The sequence below is a fragment of the Sinocyclocheilus anshuiensis genome, unplaced genomic scaffold (assembly GCF_001515605.1).
Source record: "Sinocyclocheilus anshuiensis isolate Anshui unplaced genomic scaffold, SAMN03320099.WGS_v1.1 scaffold43, whole genome shotgun sequence".
Lineage (NCBI taxonomy): Eukaryota > Metazoa > Chordata > Actinopteri > Cypriniformes > Cyprinidae > Sinocyclocheilus > Sinocyclocheilus anshuiensis.
Window position 1 is genome coordinate 67,792 of NW_015549580.1, and position 14,579 is coordinate 82,370.

Sequence of the window (14,579 nt, forward strand, 5' to 3'; positions counted from 1 at the left end):
TTGCTAAATATTTCTGTCAGTATTCTGCACTACATTTCCCATGGTGCACTGCTTTGTTGTTACGTGACAGAAGTAACTTTCAATACACGCAAATTCAGCAGTTGCTGTGTTCGAAATGCCACACTATCATACTACTCTTACTATTTATGCATTATTCAGTATGTATACTGTACATGCAAACTTTCTGTATGCATGGAATTCCTGGTTGACCTACTATATTTGCCAGAATATGCTAAATATAACTTAAGTAGGCTACACTGAAATCAATACAGAAGCAGTGTTTGGAATGACATACTACCATACAACTCCTACAATATTGTAGTATGCAATGTGTATACCGTGAATAGTATGTGAATTTTCTGTATGCATGGAATTCCCGGATTACCTACTACATTTGTTGAAATCTGATGTGTGCATCTGAAGACACTGCATGGGATACTGTTTCCCACAATGCAACGCGCTTTTCATCTTCAAACGCGTGAGTGAACTGGAGGCGGGGGATAGTAATTATAAATGTAACACTTTTATATGTACATGTATGTATACATGTTACTGTAAACTACAAACTATTGCTGTGTATTTAAAAACAATATCGTTAGTAGGACATAAATTGTACCTTAATCTCTATGGCACGTTTCCGATTAAGTCAAATGACGTCACCTTTATCTCTTTATAGCCTACAGTACAGATTGTTTCAAAGATATAAAAAATATTGCAGTAATATAATATATAAATAAAAATAATATTTCAATTATGCAGAATGAAATTCTGCTGTAAAGCAGTTAAAGCAACGCCTGACTGCGATACGCCTTTTGCCAAACTCATTCTTCTCCTTTTCCCATCACATATCAGATCGGAAAGGCATTTGTTTTCAATAAAAATAAAGGAAATATTTGAAAATTGTAAACAAAACGCCTCATTAACAATACAGTGTTTATTGGGTATGGTTAGGGATCCATTTAATAATTCTTAATGAATATGATCATTTACACTCAGTATGTTATTGCATACTGTTTTATAATGTACTACAGTAGGCTACTGAGGTATAATATCTGCCACCTAACTACGATTTACACTTAGCCCATTGCTAAAGAAAATGCTATTCTAGTGTAAACAGAATTTATCATTATTTGCACTTAGTGTAGGCTAACTAGAATAAATCGCTTTTTCTACTTAGTGTAACTGCCAAAAAGAAAATAATATCATTGTTCAGTTAAAAACGTTGATTCAGTTCTGTTCAATATGTAAAGTTCATTAATTATGGGATGAGTTCAATTACGCAATATGCATATGAACCCTTATTAACAAGCCTTTGTAAAAAGAACGGTATATTTATTTGTAAGGTAACAGCCTCGACAGCTGTGCTGAATTAATGTTCAGTGTTTCACTATTCTTAAAAAAGTAGGCAGTATGCACTGTGTAGTGGGCAGTAAGCAGTACGCTAGTGTGCCATTGCGAACACAGCCAGTGTCTCGTGATGGGGGCGATTTGGCGTCAGTCTTTCCCTTCTGGAGTCTGACGCACTCCGCCAGCCAATAAGCTCATGTAGCACTTCGGCACCGTCGGCGCCCGCTGTGGAGGCAGGATTTCTTCAAATAAAGATGGCAGATGTTGTCGAAGGAGACGGGACTCGCTCCGCTGGCCCTTCCACGCTTCACTCGGCGGCCCGCAATGGCTCCGGCATGAGCTCGGGAACGTGCGCCGACGGCCTCGTAGCGACCACGGTCACCTCCGGGCCTCGGTTGGTCCGCATCGTCAAGTCGGACTCGGGCTATGGCTTTAACGTCCGCGGGCAAGTAAGCGAAGGAGGGCAACTGAGGAGCATCAACGGCGAACTTTACGCCCCGCTGCAGCACGTCAGCGCCGTGTTACCGGGCGGCGCGGCAGACCGAGCCGGAATCTCAAAGGGCGACCGTATTCTTGAAGTGTAAGTTTATATGTAAATGTTCTATGGACTACATCAAGACGCGCTTAACATCGCTGCCCGCCTTCACCATCATCCCTTGTTAGACAGAAAGCGGCCAGATTTGGTTTTAAACACCAGAGGCGAAAGTCAACCGTGCTTTTAAGGCATTTAAAGGCGTCTGAAGAGAGAAAAGACGCTGTAATCCAGTGCAACTGCTAACGTGGCTAATAAGTGAGTTGATGGATATTGGAGTAACGTTAAGAAGCTGAAAGTTAGCCAGCCTTGTCACTGCAGCACTGCATATCATCTTATTAGTAACGAAAAATGCGATTTATTGTAAAAATGGCATACAGATGTAATGCAGCACAGTAATGAAGACACATGTCCTGGACTGCAGAATGCACTTCTTTACAGCAGGATTTGATGTTCTAAGCACATCCCAGGCTGTCATTCAGATATCTAGTATTACAATTATCCCATATCCTTTAGGTTTTTGGAAATATCTCCTTTTTTAGAAGCTGACTTCATAATTTCAAGGACATCTATTTGCTGACAGAACTGACTTTGTTTTCACAAATGCAGCCTGCCATTTCAGCCTCCCTGATCTTAAAGAGATAGTTACCCAAAAATAAAATGTATGTCATCATCTACCAACCATCATGTTGTTCCAAACCCAACTTTCGTGGACAACAAAAGGAGATCCTAGCCAGAATGGCATCCCCAATCAACTTGCTTTCATTATATGGACAAAAAAAAGATGCCTTGAATGGGAGTAGAGACTGTTACATTTAGTCTAACATCTTCTGTTACATTCCTTAGAAGTAAGTCATATACGTTTGGAACAACATGAGGATGAGTAAATGATGACACACTTTTTAATTTCCGGCTGAACTATCCGTTTAACATCCCTTTAACATCTCTTTGCACACAGTGTCTGCCTGTCATATGCATCGGTGAATGGCTGCTTCACTTCCACTAGATAAAGGAGGTTTGTGTTTGGACGCGTTTGTCTTCATTGCAGATTCAGGTCACATACAGCAGCGTGAACAGACAAGCTCTCTCATTCCCTCTCATCTTGCTGTAGCTGACTGTGCACTGTTCTGAGCAATACTGGGTCAAAATCGAAATAAACCGCATTGGACAATTGTGTAAACAATAGCACACACCTTCTGAATGATCGGCACGTCCTTTTTATGACCATGGTGATCTCAAACATTTGCAGCATGATTATGTAACCGCAGACTTGTCTGGACTACATTAGGGGATATCTGTTAGGAGGAACGTCTGGGTTATATTTGGGTTACGATTTATTACTTGTTGATGTTATTGTGTCTCGAATCTTACTGGAGGGGTTCCGGTTGCATGTTAATATTCACAGGGCACCTCACTGATGCAGGCGTTGGTTGCCATGGTGACAAGTGGTTTCCGTGGTGCTGAAGGCGACAGAGCTCAGCATCAGTCAGTGTAAACTCGGGACAGAGAGGAGGGCAGAGCTGTGCTCATCTGTCTTAAATCACCAACTCTTTCTGTTTTGCAGGTGTCCCTAAAAACATTCTACCTGCACAGATGAAATGAAATGCAACGTTTTGCAAAGCACCCTCAGAGACAAGCCCCCTAAACTGAAAGGGCTGGTTAAAAATATAAAATTTTTCATTAATTGGTGTCTTCATTTGATCAATCCTGATATCAATTTTTAAAGTCTAAAGAGCAAACCTTTACATACACTATGCTTATTTTCAGTGGCTGCATGAAAAGTTACAGTGCTGCAGAGTTCCCTGCCTTCTGCTGATCTAATTTATGCCACTGCACAGTTTGGGTCGTCTTGGTATATTTTTGAATTCATAGTTTTGAAATTTATATAGTTTGCCATCTGCATTTAATGGGTTGCAACAAAACGACTGTGATCCACAAAATATTGGCAAACAACATTTATATTGAGTCTTCCTTGTGTACTAATATGCATAAACAAACATACAACATGACCAGTGCAGCTGATTCACAAGCAAAGACTCTTATCACTCTTTTTAGTGAATCAATAAAGATACATCTCGACCAATATAGCCTAACTCCCAAAATGAATGACTTTTATAAGCCAGTTCTTATATTCAATAGTTTAGAATGACAAGTTACCCCTTTGAATCAGTTAGAAACTCTGTTCTGTATAATTTAAAGCATTGAGGTGCAGTCATATCAGTGAAATTTTTAGCAAAATTTTGTTGGCAAAATAGGTCCATTGTCTGTTGAGGAGAGTAGCGATGTAGGAAGAACAACTCACACAGAAGTGTTTTTCAAACCAAGCAGCTTTCTGTTGGTAAATGTGGCGAATCTGTGTGACCAACCTGAACGTGTTGTGAAATTTGCATGGGGAAATCTTTAGACCTCACACGGAATTCCCAATTGTTTGGATGTCTGTTGAAATGACTGTATTTCGCCTGCAAAAATTCGGTGAGCAAAAAAATGTCCATTAAAAAATACCCGATTGAATCAGAATCAAATCGAGTGTTTTTGAATTTAATCTGGAAGCCTGTATTGATACCCAGCACTTTAAATCGCTCAGTTCCTTCTCTGTGCTCCCCTGTTAACGTTTTATAAGTGGGCAAATGTACTGTAGATTGTCATGTCAAATATATAATGGAGGGTATAGCTTGTCTGGAAGCAGGTCATCCTGCTCCGTTTCTTGTGTTTAATGGAGTGTCAAAAAGAGGGAGATGGTGTGTGTGAAGACACATTGTAGGTTGGAGCCACGGTCAAAATGCTTCCATGGGCAACACAAAACTATGATTCAGTGGCATGATATTTACCACTCTTTTATGTACAGTAAGGAGGAAGAGTGAGTGTTTAGTTGATTCAGCTTTTCTTTGAATGGCTGACTGAGAGCGTCTTTGAGTGTCTACGAGAAAGAGAGATAGAGAGTATGTCAATACACTGCTGAATACTGTTGAGTAACTCTTAAGTACTTTGTTCCAAAGATCTTACTGCAACGTATTTACTGGAAACTCTTCAGCACATTGGACATCATGTTCAGACAGGGTTTGTTTTCTGCCCTGAATAATCTCTGAAACCTACATAACAGCCAGAATGAAATGTCTTTCCTATTAGCTGTATCAAACACATACACTTACCACATACATCACAGATTTTGAGGTCACACTCAGGTTTTCAGGGCAGAAAATGGAATACTTTGAGTAAGACCAGTTCAGTCATCTCTTGAGAAGTCTCTGTTGTAATAAAACCTGACTTTTAGCAGAGCTCAAAAATAAGGATTTTTTTCTACTAATAAGTTGGGCTAGTAGTTCAGATTTTTACAAAAGAAAAGAATGATTTGTTTTATTTTTACCTATGCATTTTTATGCTTGAGATTTATTTATATTTCTATGAATTGTTACCGTTACAGAGTAGAATAGAAATTATATATACATACACTGTACACCTAGTCCTAGACCTACTTTTTTGTTAATGTTTTCGAAAAATGTTATGCTTCACAAGGCTACATTGAATTGATAAAAAATACAGTAAAACAGTAATATTGTGAAATATTAAAGAACTATTCTAGTGTAAAATGTAATTTATTCCTGTGATTGCAAAGCTGAATTTTCAGCATCATTACTCTAAACTTCAGTGTCATTTGATCCTTCAGAAATCATTCTGATTTGTTGCTCACAAATTATTTCTTATTGTTATCATGTTGACAACAGTTGCTGTTTTTTTCAGAATTCTTTGATAAATGCAGATTTGGTTTGTAGTTTTCAACACTTTCTTACTGATGCTTTCAAAATTATCACTGGTCATTTTTGCAAGTTTGGAAAGAAAAAAAACACGCATCTATGTTAACAAGCTACCATTGCAGCAAGAAAACCAAACATTTCAATCTGCAAGGCAAAAAAGGCTTGTACAGGATCAATAAATGTAAAATTTTAAGTGGAATCACACCACTGGCTTGAAAGGGCAAGTATCTGTTCTGTCAACTGGCCCGAAACATGCTCACACATGGCCATGGGCCAGCGGGCCATCCTTATTGTGGAGCCCTGAAAATATTAGACCAGAAAATAGGAGCTCCAGGAACTCCACCAAAGTAGTGGTTCAGGATTAGGAGATATCTGATCTGACATTAACCCTCTAAAATTGAATGGAAACACAAGACTTATAGCATTAACCGTTTAACGTCACACTGTAATTGGCTGTGAGTACAAGTTTAATTCTGTAACCAGATCCTTCTTTCCTTCCATCTGCAGAAATGGGGTGAATGTGGAAGGGGCCACTCATAAGCAGGTGGTAGATCTCATCCGAGCAGGAGAGAAAGAGTTAGTCTTGGCCATCCTGTCGGTTCCTCAGCCAGAGACGGACAGCCTTGATCCCGGGGATGATGGCTCATCTCAGTCCTGCTATGACTACAGCGACAAGCAGGCCGTGCCCATCTCCGTGCCCACCTACAAACATGTGGAACAGAACGGAGAGAAGTTTGTAGTGAGTGTTTTATCTGCTCTGGCCACTTATGCTTCTGTTTGGTTTGATATTTTTTCTCCAGATGATTTCAGGGTTATTTTTGACAACATTGCGTGTTTGTGTCAGGTCTACAACGTGTATATGGCAGGCAGGCAGTTGTGCTCAAAGCGTTATCGGGAGTTTGCCATCTTGCATCAGAATCTGAAGAGGGAATTTGCCAACTTTGCGTTTCCCAAGCTGCCGGGGAAATGGCCTTTCTCCCTGTCTGAGCAACAGCTAGATGCTCGCAGACGAGGGCTGGAGGAGTACTTGGAGAAAGGTAAGAGAAGACAACAAAGGAAGTAAGAAAATCTAGAAAGTAAGTGTTTACAGATGTTTCCAACATTCTCTCTCTGTGTTTCTCTGCCTTCCCCTCTTGATCTCACCAGTGTGTTCTGTTCGGGTAATCGGAGAGAGCGACATCATGCAGGAGTTTTTGTCGGAGTCTGACGAGGTAAGGTTTTGTGTATATTGCGGCTGTCAAGATATCAGATATTCATTAAACGATCATCAAAGGCAAAAGTATTCGCAATGATATTATTTTAACATTTATAGAAAATTGTATAATTTTACCGTATAAAGTGTACAAAAAGAACAATGTTGATCTTTTTTACATAATCAAAGAAACTTCCACGTTTGCTTTCTCCTGTCATTGCCTGTGATTTTGTGTGACAGAAGTAGCTACATGCTGCTTCATTGTCTTTTTTCTGTTTTATTATGAGTGACAACCGGCATTAAACTGCAATACTGCCACGTACTATGTTGCAGTGTCAACCAGATAGTTACTGGCACCATATTATTTATGATATTATCATATGTGTACTTTTGACATAATATCAATATTTTTAAAATATCACTGTTATCATCAATACTGGTGTATCAAGACACCCCAACTGTATATGTGACACATCACATGTATAATAGGAAAACAGTGCCTTTCCTACTAATATTTATCTACAGATCTATCCAAAGATTGCCATTAGGGTCATCTGATCTAAAAAAAATAGTATGAAGGATGGCAGGGCTGTTTGGTATGTTTTGGTTGCGCTCAAAGAGTGATTGCAAGCAGAAACAGGAAGTATCAGTGTACCATGGGCAATGTCTGTTGCAGTTCATCCTCGGTAATCACATGACCACTCTGTCTAGGCATGCAGGGTTTGTCCTGTGGGACAGGGTGGCCAGGCCTGATTTTAAGCATATTAGGATGATAAAAATGCTTCATGCCCTGCTTTATTCTATTCCATTTATTTGTGCCATTATTGACTAACAGACTAACAGAGTGCTGTAGTGGTTATTTTTTGTAGGCCAACCCAAAAGTTAGCATCAGGGTTCCCTCAAAAAAAAAACAATAGGATTTTTCCATTGACTTTTGGATTATTACAGAAAATAAGCACAGTGACCAACAAAAGTTTATGATTCTTACATGTTTTCTTCATCATGATGATTTCCACAAATGAGCATAACTTAAGAATTTGAAAGCCTAAATATAATCAGCACACACTAAAGACAACTAAATGAGTACAAGTAAATGTACTTGGACAAAGAGAAGGAGACTGTAGACCTGCTTTAGCTTGATTATAACTGCACATGTAAACAAGAAAAGGTCCACGCTTACAGCATTGCATTCTCACTTGACTCAAAAAATTATTGAATCAATCAAAGAATGTCACAAGTCACAAAGATCCATCAAAGACAAAGTGTGATGGGTCAGTTAGCATTGAAAATGTGCCTTTAACACACAGTAACTAAAGACTATTCAGCTCAATTCAGTTCAACTGTTATGTTCATCTTGAATGCAGACTGTTTATTGTATTACAGTGTAAAAATGTAATGTATTTAAATGGCAAACACAGAGGAACAGTTGATTATCAAGTTGATTATTACCCTTAAAGCGATGGTTCTCAACCTGGGGGCCAAGACCCAGTAGGAGACTTAAGCACACTTGCAAGGGAGGCAACAACTTGCAACAACAGTACATACATACAATGTATATTTTATGTGCACACACATACATGAAATTAAATGAAATCTGAAAAAAAAAAATTAAGAAAATGAAATTTCAGGGCTCGAAAACTGTACAGTATGTCTTTCCAAAACAGATGGACCTGGTTTTATATCTATCTGGTTACATTTAGTTAAAATTAAATGGATTCTATGAAATTGTATTTAACCAGTAAGAAAAGCAGCATTTGAAAATGTGGCAGTCATGATGTTATTTGTATACCCATTTGCATGTTTCATTGCTCTGCTGTAAGTGTGAGGCTGTACCTGTCAGGGTGTTTCTCAAGTACACGGTGGACAAGCAGCCTGAAGCGCTGCTCTGTCTGTTTGGACTGTATTTTTAGGTCTCTCTCTCATTCCTCCTAGAATTATAATGGTGTTTCTGATGTGGAGCTAAGGATAGCCATGCCAGACAAAACTACAGTTATGGTCCGGGTGCGAAAGAATTGCACAACAGACCAGGTCTACCAGGTACAGCATTTAATCCTGCAACATTTTATTTAAAATGCAACAGTTTCATACATTGCATTCTTCCACCTGTCTTTTTCAGGCTGTTGTAACGAAAATTGGGATGGACAGCATTACTGCAAGTTATTTTGCTCTGTTTGAAGTCATTAACCACTCCTTTGGTAAGAGTTTGCTTCTTTTTCCAGTATGACAGTCTTTTATGCCTGTGTTTAGTAATAACTACTGTGTTTAGTAGTAACAAGTGGTGTAATGGTTCAGATTTCTTAATTTTGGTTAATACAAATATTTTAATGCCATAATCAGCTGATTCCAATCTGATTGTTAAAGGGGTCATATGATGCTATTTAAATGTTTCCTTTCTCTCTGGAGTGTTACAAGCTCTTGGTGCATAAAGAAGATCTGTAAAGTTGCAAAGACTAAAGTCTCAAATCCAAAGAGATAATCTTTATAAAAGTTAAGAGTTAACCACGCCTACCTAAAACGGCTCGTTCTAACACGCCCCCACATATCTACGTCACTATGTGGGAAGATTTGCATAATGCCACCCAAATGTTCACGCAAAGAAAGAAGGTGTAACTTTTATTCTCACTGTAGTATTGCTGCAGCCATGTCGTGAAGACGCTGTGTGCTTCGTTGTGAAAGCGAAACTACTTTGTTTGGTCTTCCAAAAGAGGACGATATCCGCTTCGTCATGCCTAGAGCTGATTTGTGCTGGTCGCTGAGGGAATACATCAACTTAGTGCTGTGGATCGCCGGATCCTTTTTAGCAGCATCATATGACCCCTTTAATATTTTTTAAAGAGCACATTGTACCGCATTTAAAGGGATCGTTTCCCCCAAAATTAAAATTCTGTCATCATTTACTCACCCTCTAGTTGTTCCAAACCTGTTTTACTTACTTTCTTCTGCTGAACACAGAGGAAGATATTTTGAAGTATTTTGGTAACCAAATAGTTTCTGGTCCCGTTGACCTCCATACTATTTTTATTTCATACTACTGAAATCAGTGGGGACCAGGAACTGTTTGGTTACACACATTCTTCAAAATATCTTCTTTTGTGTTCAGCAGAAGAGAGAAATGAATAGAGCTTTGGAACAATTAGAGGGTGAGTAAATGATGACTGAATTTTCATTTTGGGGTGAACAATATTCATATTTCATATCATATCATACAATATCATATTTTTAAATGCATCCTAAGACATTATATTAAATTTTACCCCTAGTAGAACTGCTTCTGTCACTGAGTGAAATTAATTGGGTATGTTTTATAGTTTGTTTGTTTGTGTGTTAGTTTTTTTTATATAATGACTAGGATTTTTATGGAAACCAATTTTTCACAATTGCTACCTTTTATTTCTCAGAATTTAAATGGTTCTTCTTTTAAAATCTATTTCACAATTACCTTTTTATTCTGAGGCAGAAACTACGTTTTTTTTTTAAACTTACATGTATTTAAATCAAATACACACGACACACGAGTACTTCACTTTCTCTTGTCTGTACTCTGTATGTGTGGGGTTTGAGCGCTCACGGGCTGTTGAATTATACAAGCCTCTTTGTTTACTAATCTTCTTATCCAGTCACTTAATGAAGGCAAAATGTGCACGACCCTTATGTGCATGTGTGGTTTTCGTGTGTGTGTGTGGCAGTAATTCATGGTAACAAATCTTTAAAGCCCCATCCACATTTTTAATTTTTATTTGATGTGTCTCACAAAATTGCTGTAGTAGAATTTGTAATTGCCCCCCAAATTATCCCATCAGTTTGTGTGTATAGTATAGTTTGTGGGTGCTGTGTATTTAGCATTTTATTTAAAATTTAATAAAGCAGCTTTGAATATGTTTAACCTGTATGTGTCAACGCGTGTGCTTAAGTAGCAGAGTCTTGTTACCAAAGTGAGCTCAATATTTGTGGATACAAACGTATGTTCTCCTAACATGAATGCGTTTTATATTTCATATATACATGATTGCTCAAAAGTTGTCGGAAGATTTCTTTAAAGTTTGTGAAAGAATTCTCTAATACTCACCAAGGCTACTTTTTTAAAATAATTAAAAAAAAAATTTTTTTATGTTATGTCAAAGCTGATTTTTCAGCATCATTACTCCAGTCTTCAGTGTCACATGATCCTTCCGAAATCATTCTAATATGCTGATTTGGTGCTCAGAAACATTTATTGTTTTTATCTATGTTGAAAACTGATGTGCTGCCTAATATTTTTTTGTAGAAAACGTGATCAATTTTTTTCAGGGTTCTTTGAATAAAAAGTTCAACAAACTGCATTTATTTGAATTAGAAATCTTTTGAAACCATGTAAATTTTTTACTGTGATATTTAGTTAATTTAATGCACCTCCTTGCTGAATAAAAGTATACATTTTCCTTAAAACTATATAGTATCTATTAAATCTAAATAAATAATATTCATGATATAAAGTGAAATATAATGATGAATAAAGTACATCATAAAGTCTTCCTATAAATACTCTAACTCTTCATCTTTTACACTTTCTCGTTGTCCCTGTTTCTTGCTGCTTATCTACCTCTATATCTCCGTCTCTCTCTATCTCTTAGCACGCAAGCTGGCCCCTAATGAGTTCCCACATAAGCTCTATGTGCAGAACTATACATCTGCCATCCCAGGCACCTGCCTCGCGCTTCGCAAGTGGCTCTTCACCACGGAAGAAGAGATTCTGCTCAACGACAATGAGCTGGCCATCAACTATTGCTTTCATCAGGTCTGCATACGTGTGTGTTTTCAAGCAACTGTGTGTTTGTGGCAGTGTGCTTTCAATCTGTACTGCTGTATGTTTACTTGTGTCCTCTCTCAGGCTCTGGATGATGTGAAAAAGGGATTCATCAAAGTGGGAGAGAAATCCTACCAGCTCCAAAAGCTCACTGAACAGAGGAAAATGACCATGGTCAGTCTCCAAACAATGCAGATTCACAGTTATAGGAAGTAGGGGAGGTCTGGGGGTTAAAGGCATAGTTCATCAAAAAATGAAAACTCTGTCATCATTTACTTACCATCATGTCCATCCAAACCTGTGTGCTGTCATGTTTTCTGGGGAAAACAAAAGGAAAGTTTTGAATCTTAAATTAAATATCAAATATAGCAGGTTTGACATAATGAAGTTTGATTTGAACATCTGATTTAAGAGTGAATGCTAACTTAAATTATGGTCTGTTTATCACTTGAATCTATCGTATGGATTTAGAAGCCTTTAAATAGTCGTGTGGACTACTTTTTTGGTTTGGGGGGAAAAAAGGATACATGATATATAGGTTATCAGCATATATTGTTCGATTAGATTATTTTAATTATTATTATTATTTTAATTTGGATATTTCATTGTTAATGCTCATTTCCTGTTTTACATTTTGTTTACTTTTGTCATCGTCTACCACTCTCTTAATACATTTAGTGTTTAATTTAGTGTATACAATTATACATGTAGTGTATAATTTTAATACTGCCCACATGTAATGTAAATATACACTACCGTTCAAAAGTATGCGATCAGCAACTTTTTTTTTTTTTTTTGAGAAATTCATCTTTTTATTAATCATGGTTGCATTAAATGGTCTAAAGTGACAGTAAAGACATTTGTTATAAAATATTTCTAATTCACATAAATTATGTTCTTTTGGACATGGTTTCCACAAAAAAATATTAAGCAACAACTTTTTTAACATTCATAATAATAAGAAATGTTAAATCAGCATATTAGAATGATTTCTGAAGGATCATGAGATACTGAAGACTGGAGTAATGCTGAAAATTCAGCTTTGCATCACAGGAATAAAATATATTTTTAAATAAATGAATATACAGAACAGTTATTTTAAATGGTAATCTTTTTTGACAGTATTACTGGTTTTACTGTATTTTTTATTTAAAAAATGCAGTCTTGGTGAGCATGAGAGACTTTTTTTCAAAAACATTAAAATGTCTTACCAACCCCAAACTTTTGAACAGTAGCGAATTAATAAATTGTATTGGATATCATCATAACACATTGTGCAGTACATCTCTAACTGAAAAGTGATAGAATCCTAATGCAAGTGCTTCCTGTACCCTCTCCCTCTGCAGTATTTAAGTATTCTGAGGACTTGTGAGGGCTATAATGAGATCACTTTCCCGCACTGCTCCTGTGACTCGCGTAGGAAAGGTCACGTCATTACGGCGATAAGCATCCGCCACTTTAAACTCCATGCGTGCACAGAGGATGGCACTCTAGAGGTGAATGTTTACTTTGAAGTTGCTTATTAGGTGTAATGATTGTAGTAGATGTTGTTGATGCTTCTTGCTTTAATAAATTAGAAAAACAGTTCAGATGATAATTTTAAATTTCTAAATGATTTGCCCATTCTGTCGTTACAGAATCAGGTGATAGCTTTTGAATGGTCGGAGATGCAGAGATGGGACACGGATGAAGAGGGAATGGCTTTCTGTTTTGAGTACGCGCGAGGCGAGAAAAAACCTCGCTGGGTCAAAATCTTCACTCCATATGTGAGTCCCGAACGAGTTCCATGTGATCTTGCATCATACACAACAATTAGGACTGTCTCGCCATGAAAGTTTATCATTTGCATATATATTTTTTAATCTTTCCATTTTAAACATTCATAATTTTACATATTTAAACATTGAGCCCTGGCGCTAAAAATGTCTTTCCCTTTCTAGTTCAACTACATGCACGAGTGCTTCGAGAGAGTCTTTTGTGAGCTCAAATGGAGAAAAGAGGTGGGTACTCGGGTCTGAGTGAGAGTCTGCTTGCTCTTTTTGCTTTTATTGATTTGATATATTTTTGTCAGGTTGAAGAGGAGGCCACGGACAAGGACAATAAGAACTGCAGTAAAGATGGTATGTGCGGTAAGGTAAGGCTTTGCCTGCCTCCAGTTTGAATTGTGGACATTAATGTCTATCCATAATGTGTGCTGTGTTCCCATCTCTCTTTGACAGAATATCTTCCAACTGTTGAGACACAGAAGGGATGGAGGCACATGAATGAAGAGATCATCTCCTCTTGAATTCTCAGATACACACACACGTACACTAAAAGCTGCATACAGAGACTCCGAAAACATTTCAAACCAGTCCCATATGCTCACATGTACTCCACTACTGATACACACTTACTGAAATAGGAAGATACGAAGCAGGAAATGACACAACCACAGTGCAGCGATCAAAATATGGAACTACAAGAGACTTTTAGAGACTTAAGCCATCATTTCACTGGACAGAATTATGTTGGACGTACTGACACTGACACTGAAAGACTGTGATGCTCCAGTGGACAGACATAGTGAAGTGATGTCTGATGAACACATTCATGTCATGTGACTGGTCACAAGACACAGTCTTCAGATGCAGACAACTGAGAGACTGAGCTGTGCTTCTGCGGAGTGTGTCAATTTAAAGACGTGGAAAGGTCGGCGGTCTGACTAATGCATCATCCTGACACTAACACATGCACCTGTGAGGGCAGGGATGCTCTTTCAGAATGTATCAATTCAGCAAGAAAAAGAATATACAAAAAAAGCAAAAACCATTACTACATTTTCCACTTGGACAATCAGAGTGAGAGAGGGAAAGAGAAAACAAGCCTTTTCTAGCGAGTAGAAACAAGGGCAAGAGAGACGGATCAATACTTTCCATGCTTTTCCACACTAATTTGTCTCTTACCTCACTATTGCCACTGTGTTGGTAGTAG

General features: G+C 37.8%; 1 protein-coding gene across 2 annotated transcripts; it reads left to right on the top strand.

Annotated features, from left to right (window-relative positions):
* Positions 1–1,437: 1,437 nt before the first annotated feature.
* On the top strand, positions 1,438–14,379 carry LOC107657641 (sorting nexin-27-like). Of its 2 annotated transcripts, none has more exons than XM_016445796.1 (13): positions 1,438–1,927; positions 6,139–6,370; positions 6,476–6,668; positions 6,778–6,842; positions 8,756–8,860; positions 8,940–9,018; positions 11,434–11,597; positions 11,691–11,780; positions 12,953–13,102; positions 13,244–13,372; positions 13,547–13,606; positions 13,678–13,740; positions 13,826–14,379. In XM_016445796.1, the coding sequence occupies exons 1-13, from the start codon at positions 1,602–1,604 to the stop codon at positions 13,868–13,870; spliced, it is 1,701 nt and encodes a 566-aa protein (XP_016301282.1). In that variant the 5' UTR covers positions 1,438–1,601; the 3' UTR covers positions 13,871–14,379. The 2 variants fall into 2 exon arrangements, with proteins under 2 accessions (XP_016301282.1, XP_016301281.1); XM_016445795.1 differs by having other exon boundaries at positions 13,678–13,726.
* The last annotated feature ends 200 nt before the right edge of the window (positions 14,380–14,579 follow it).

Excerpts from the sequence above, each read along its gene's own strand:
- LOC107657641 (XM_016445795.1), top strand. The coding sequence starts at position 1,602 with ATGGCAGATGTTGTCGAAGGAGACGGGACTCGCTCCGCTGGCCCTTCC. Across the intron at positions 11,598-11,690 it reads TCAACTATTGCTTTCATCAG|GCTCTGGATGATGTGAAAAA; the intron begins GTCTGCATACGT and ends GTCCTCTCTCAG. Across the intron at positions 13,103-13,243 it reads CAGAGGATGGCACTCTAGAG|AATCAGGTGATAGCTTTTGA; the intron begins GTGAATGTTTAC and ends CTGTCGTTACAG.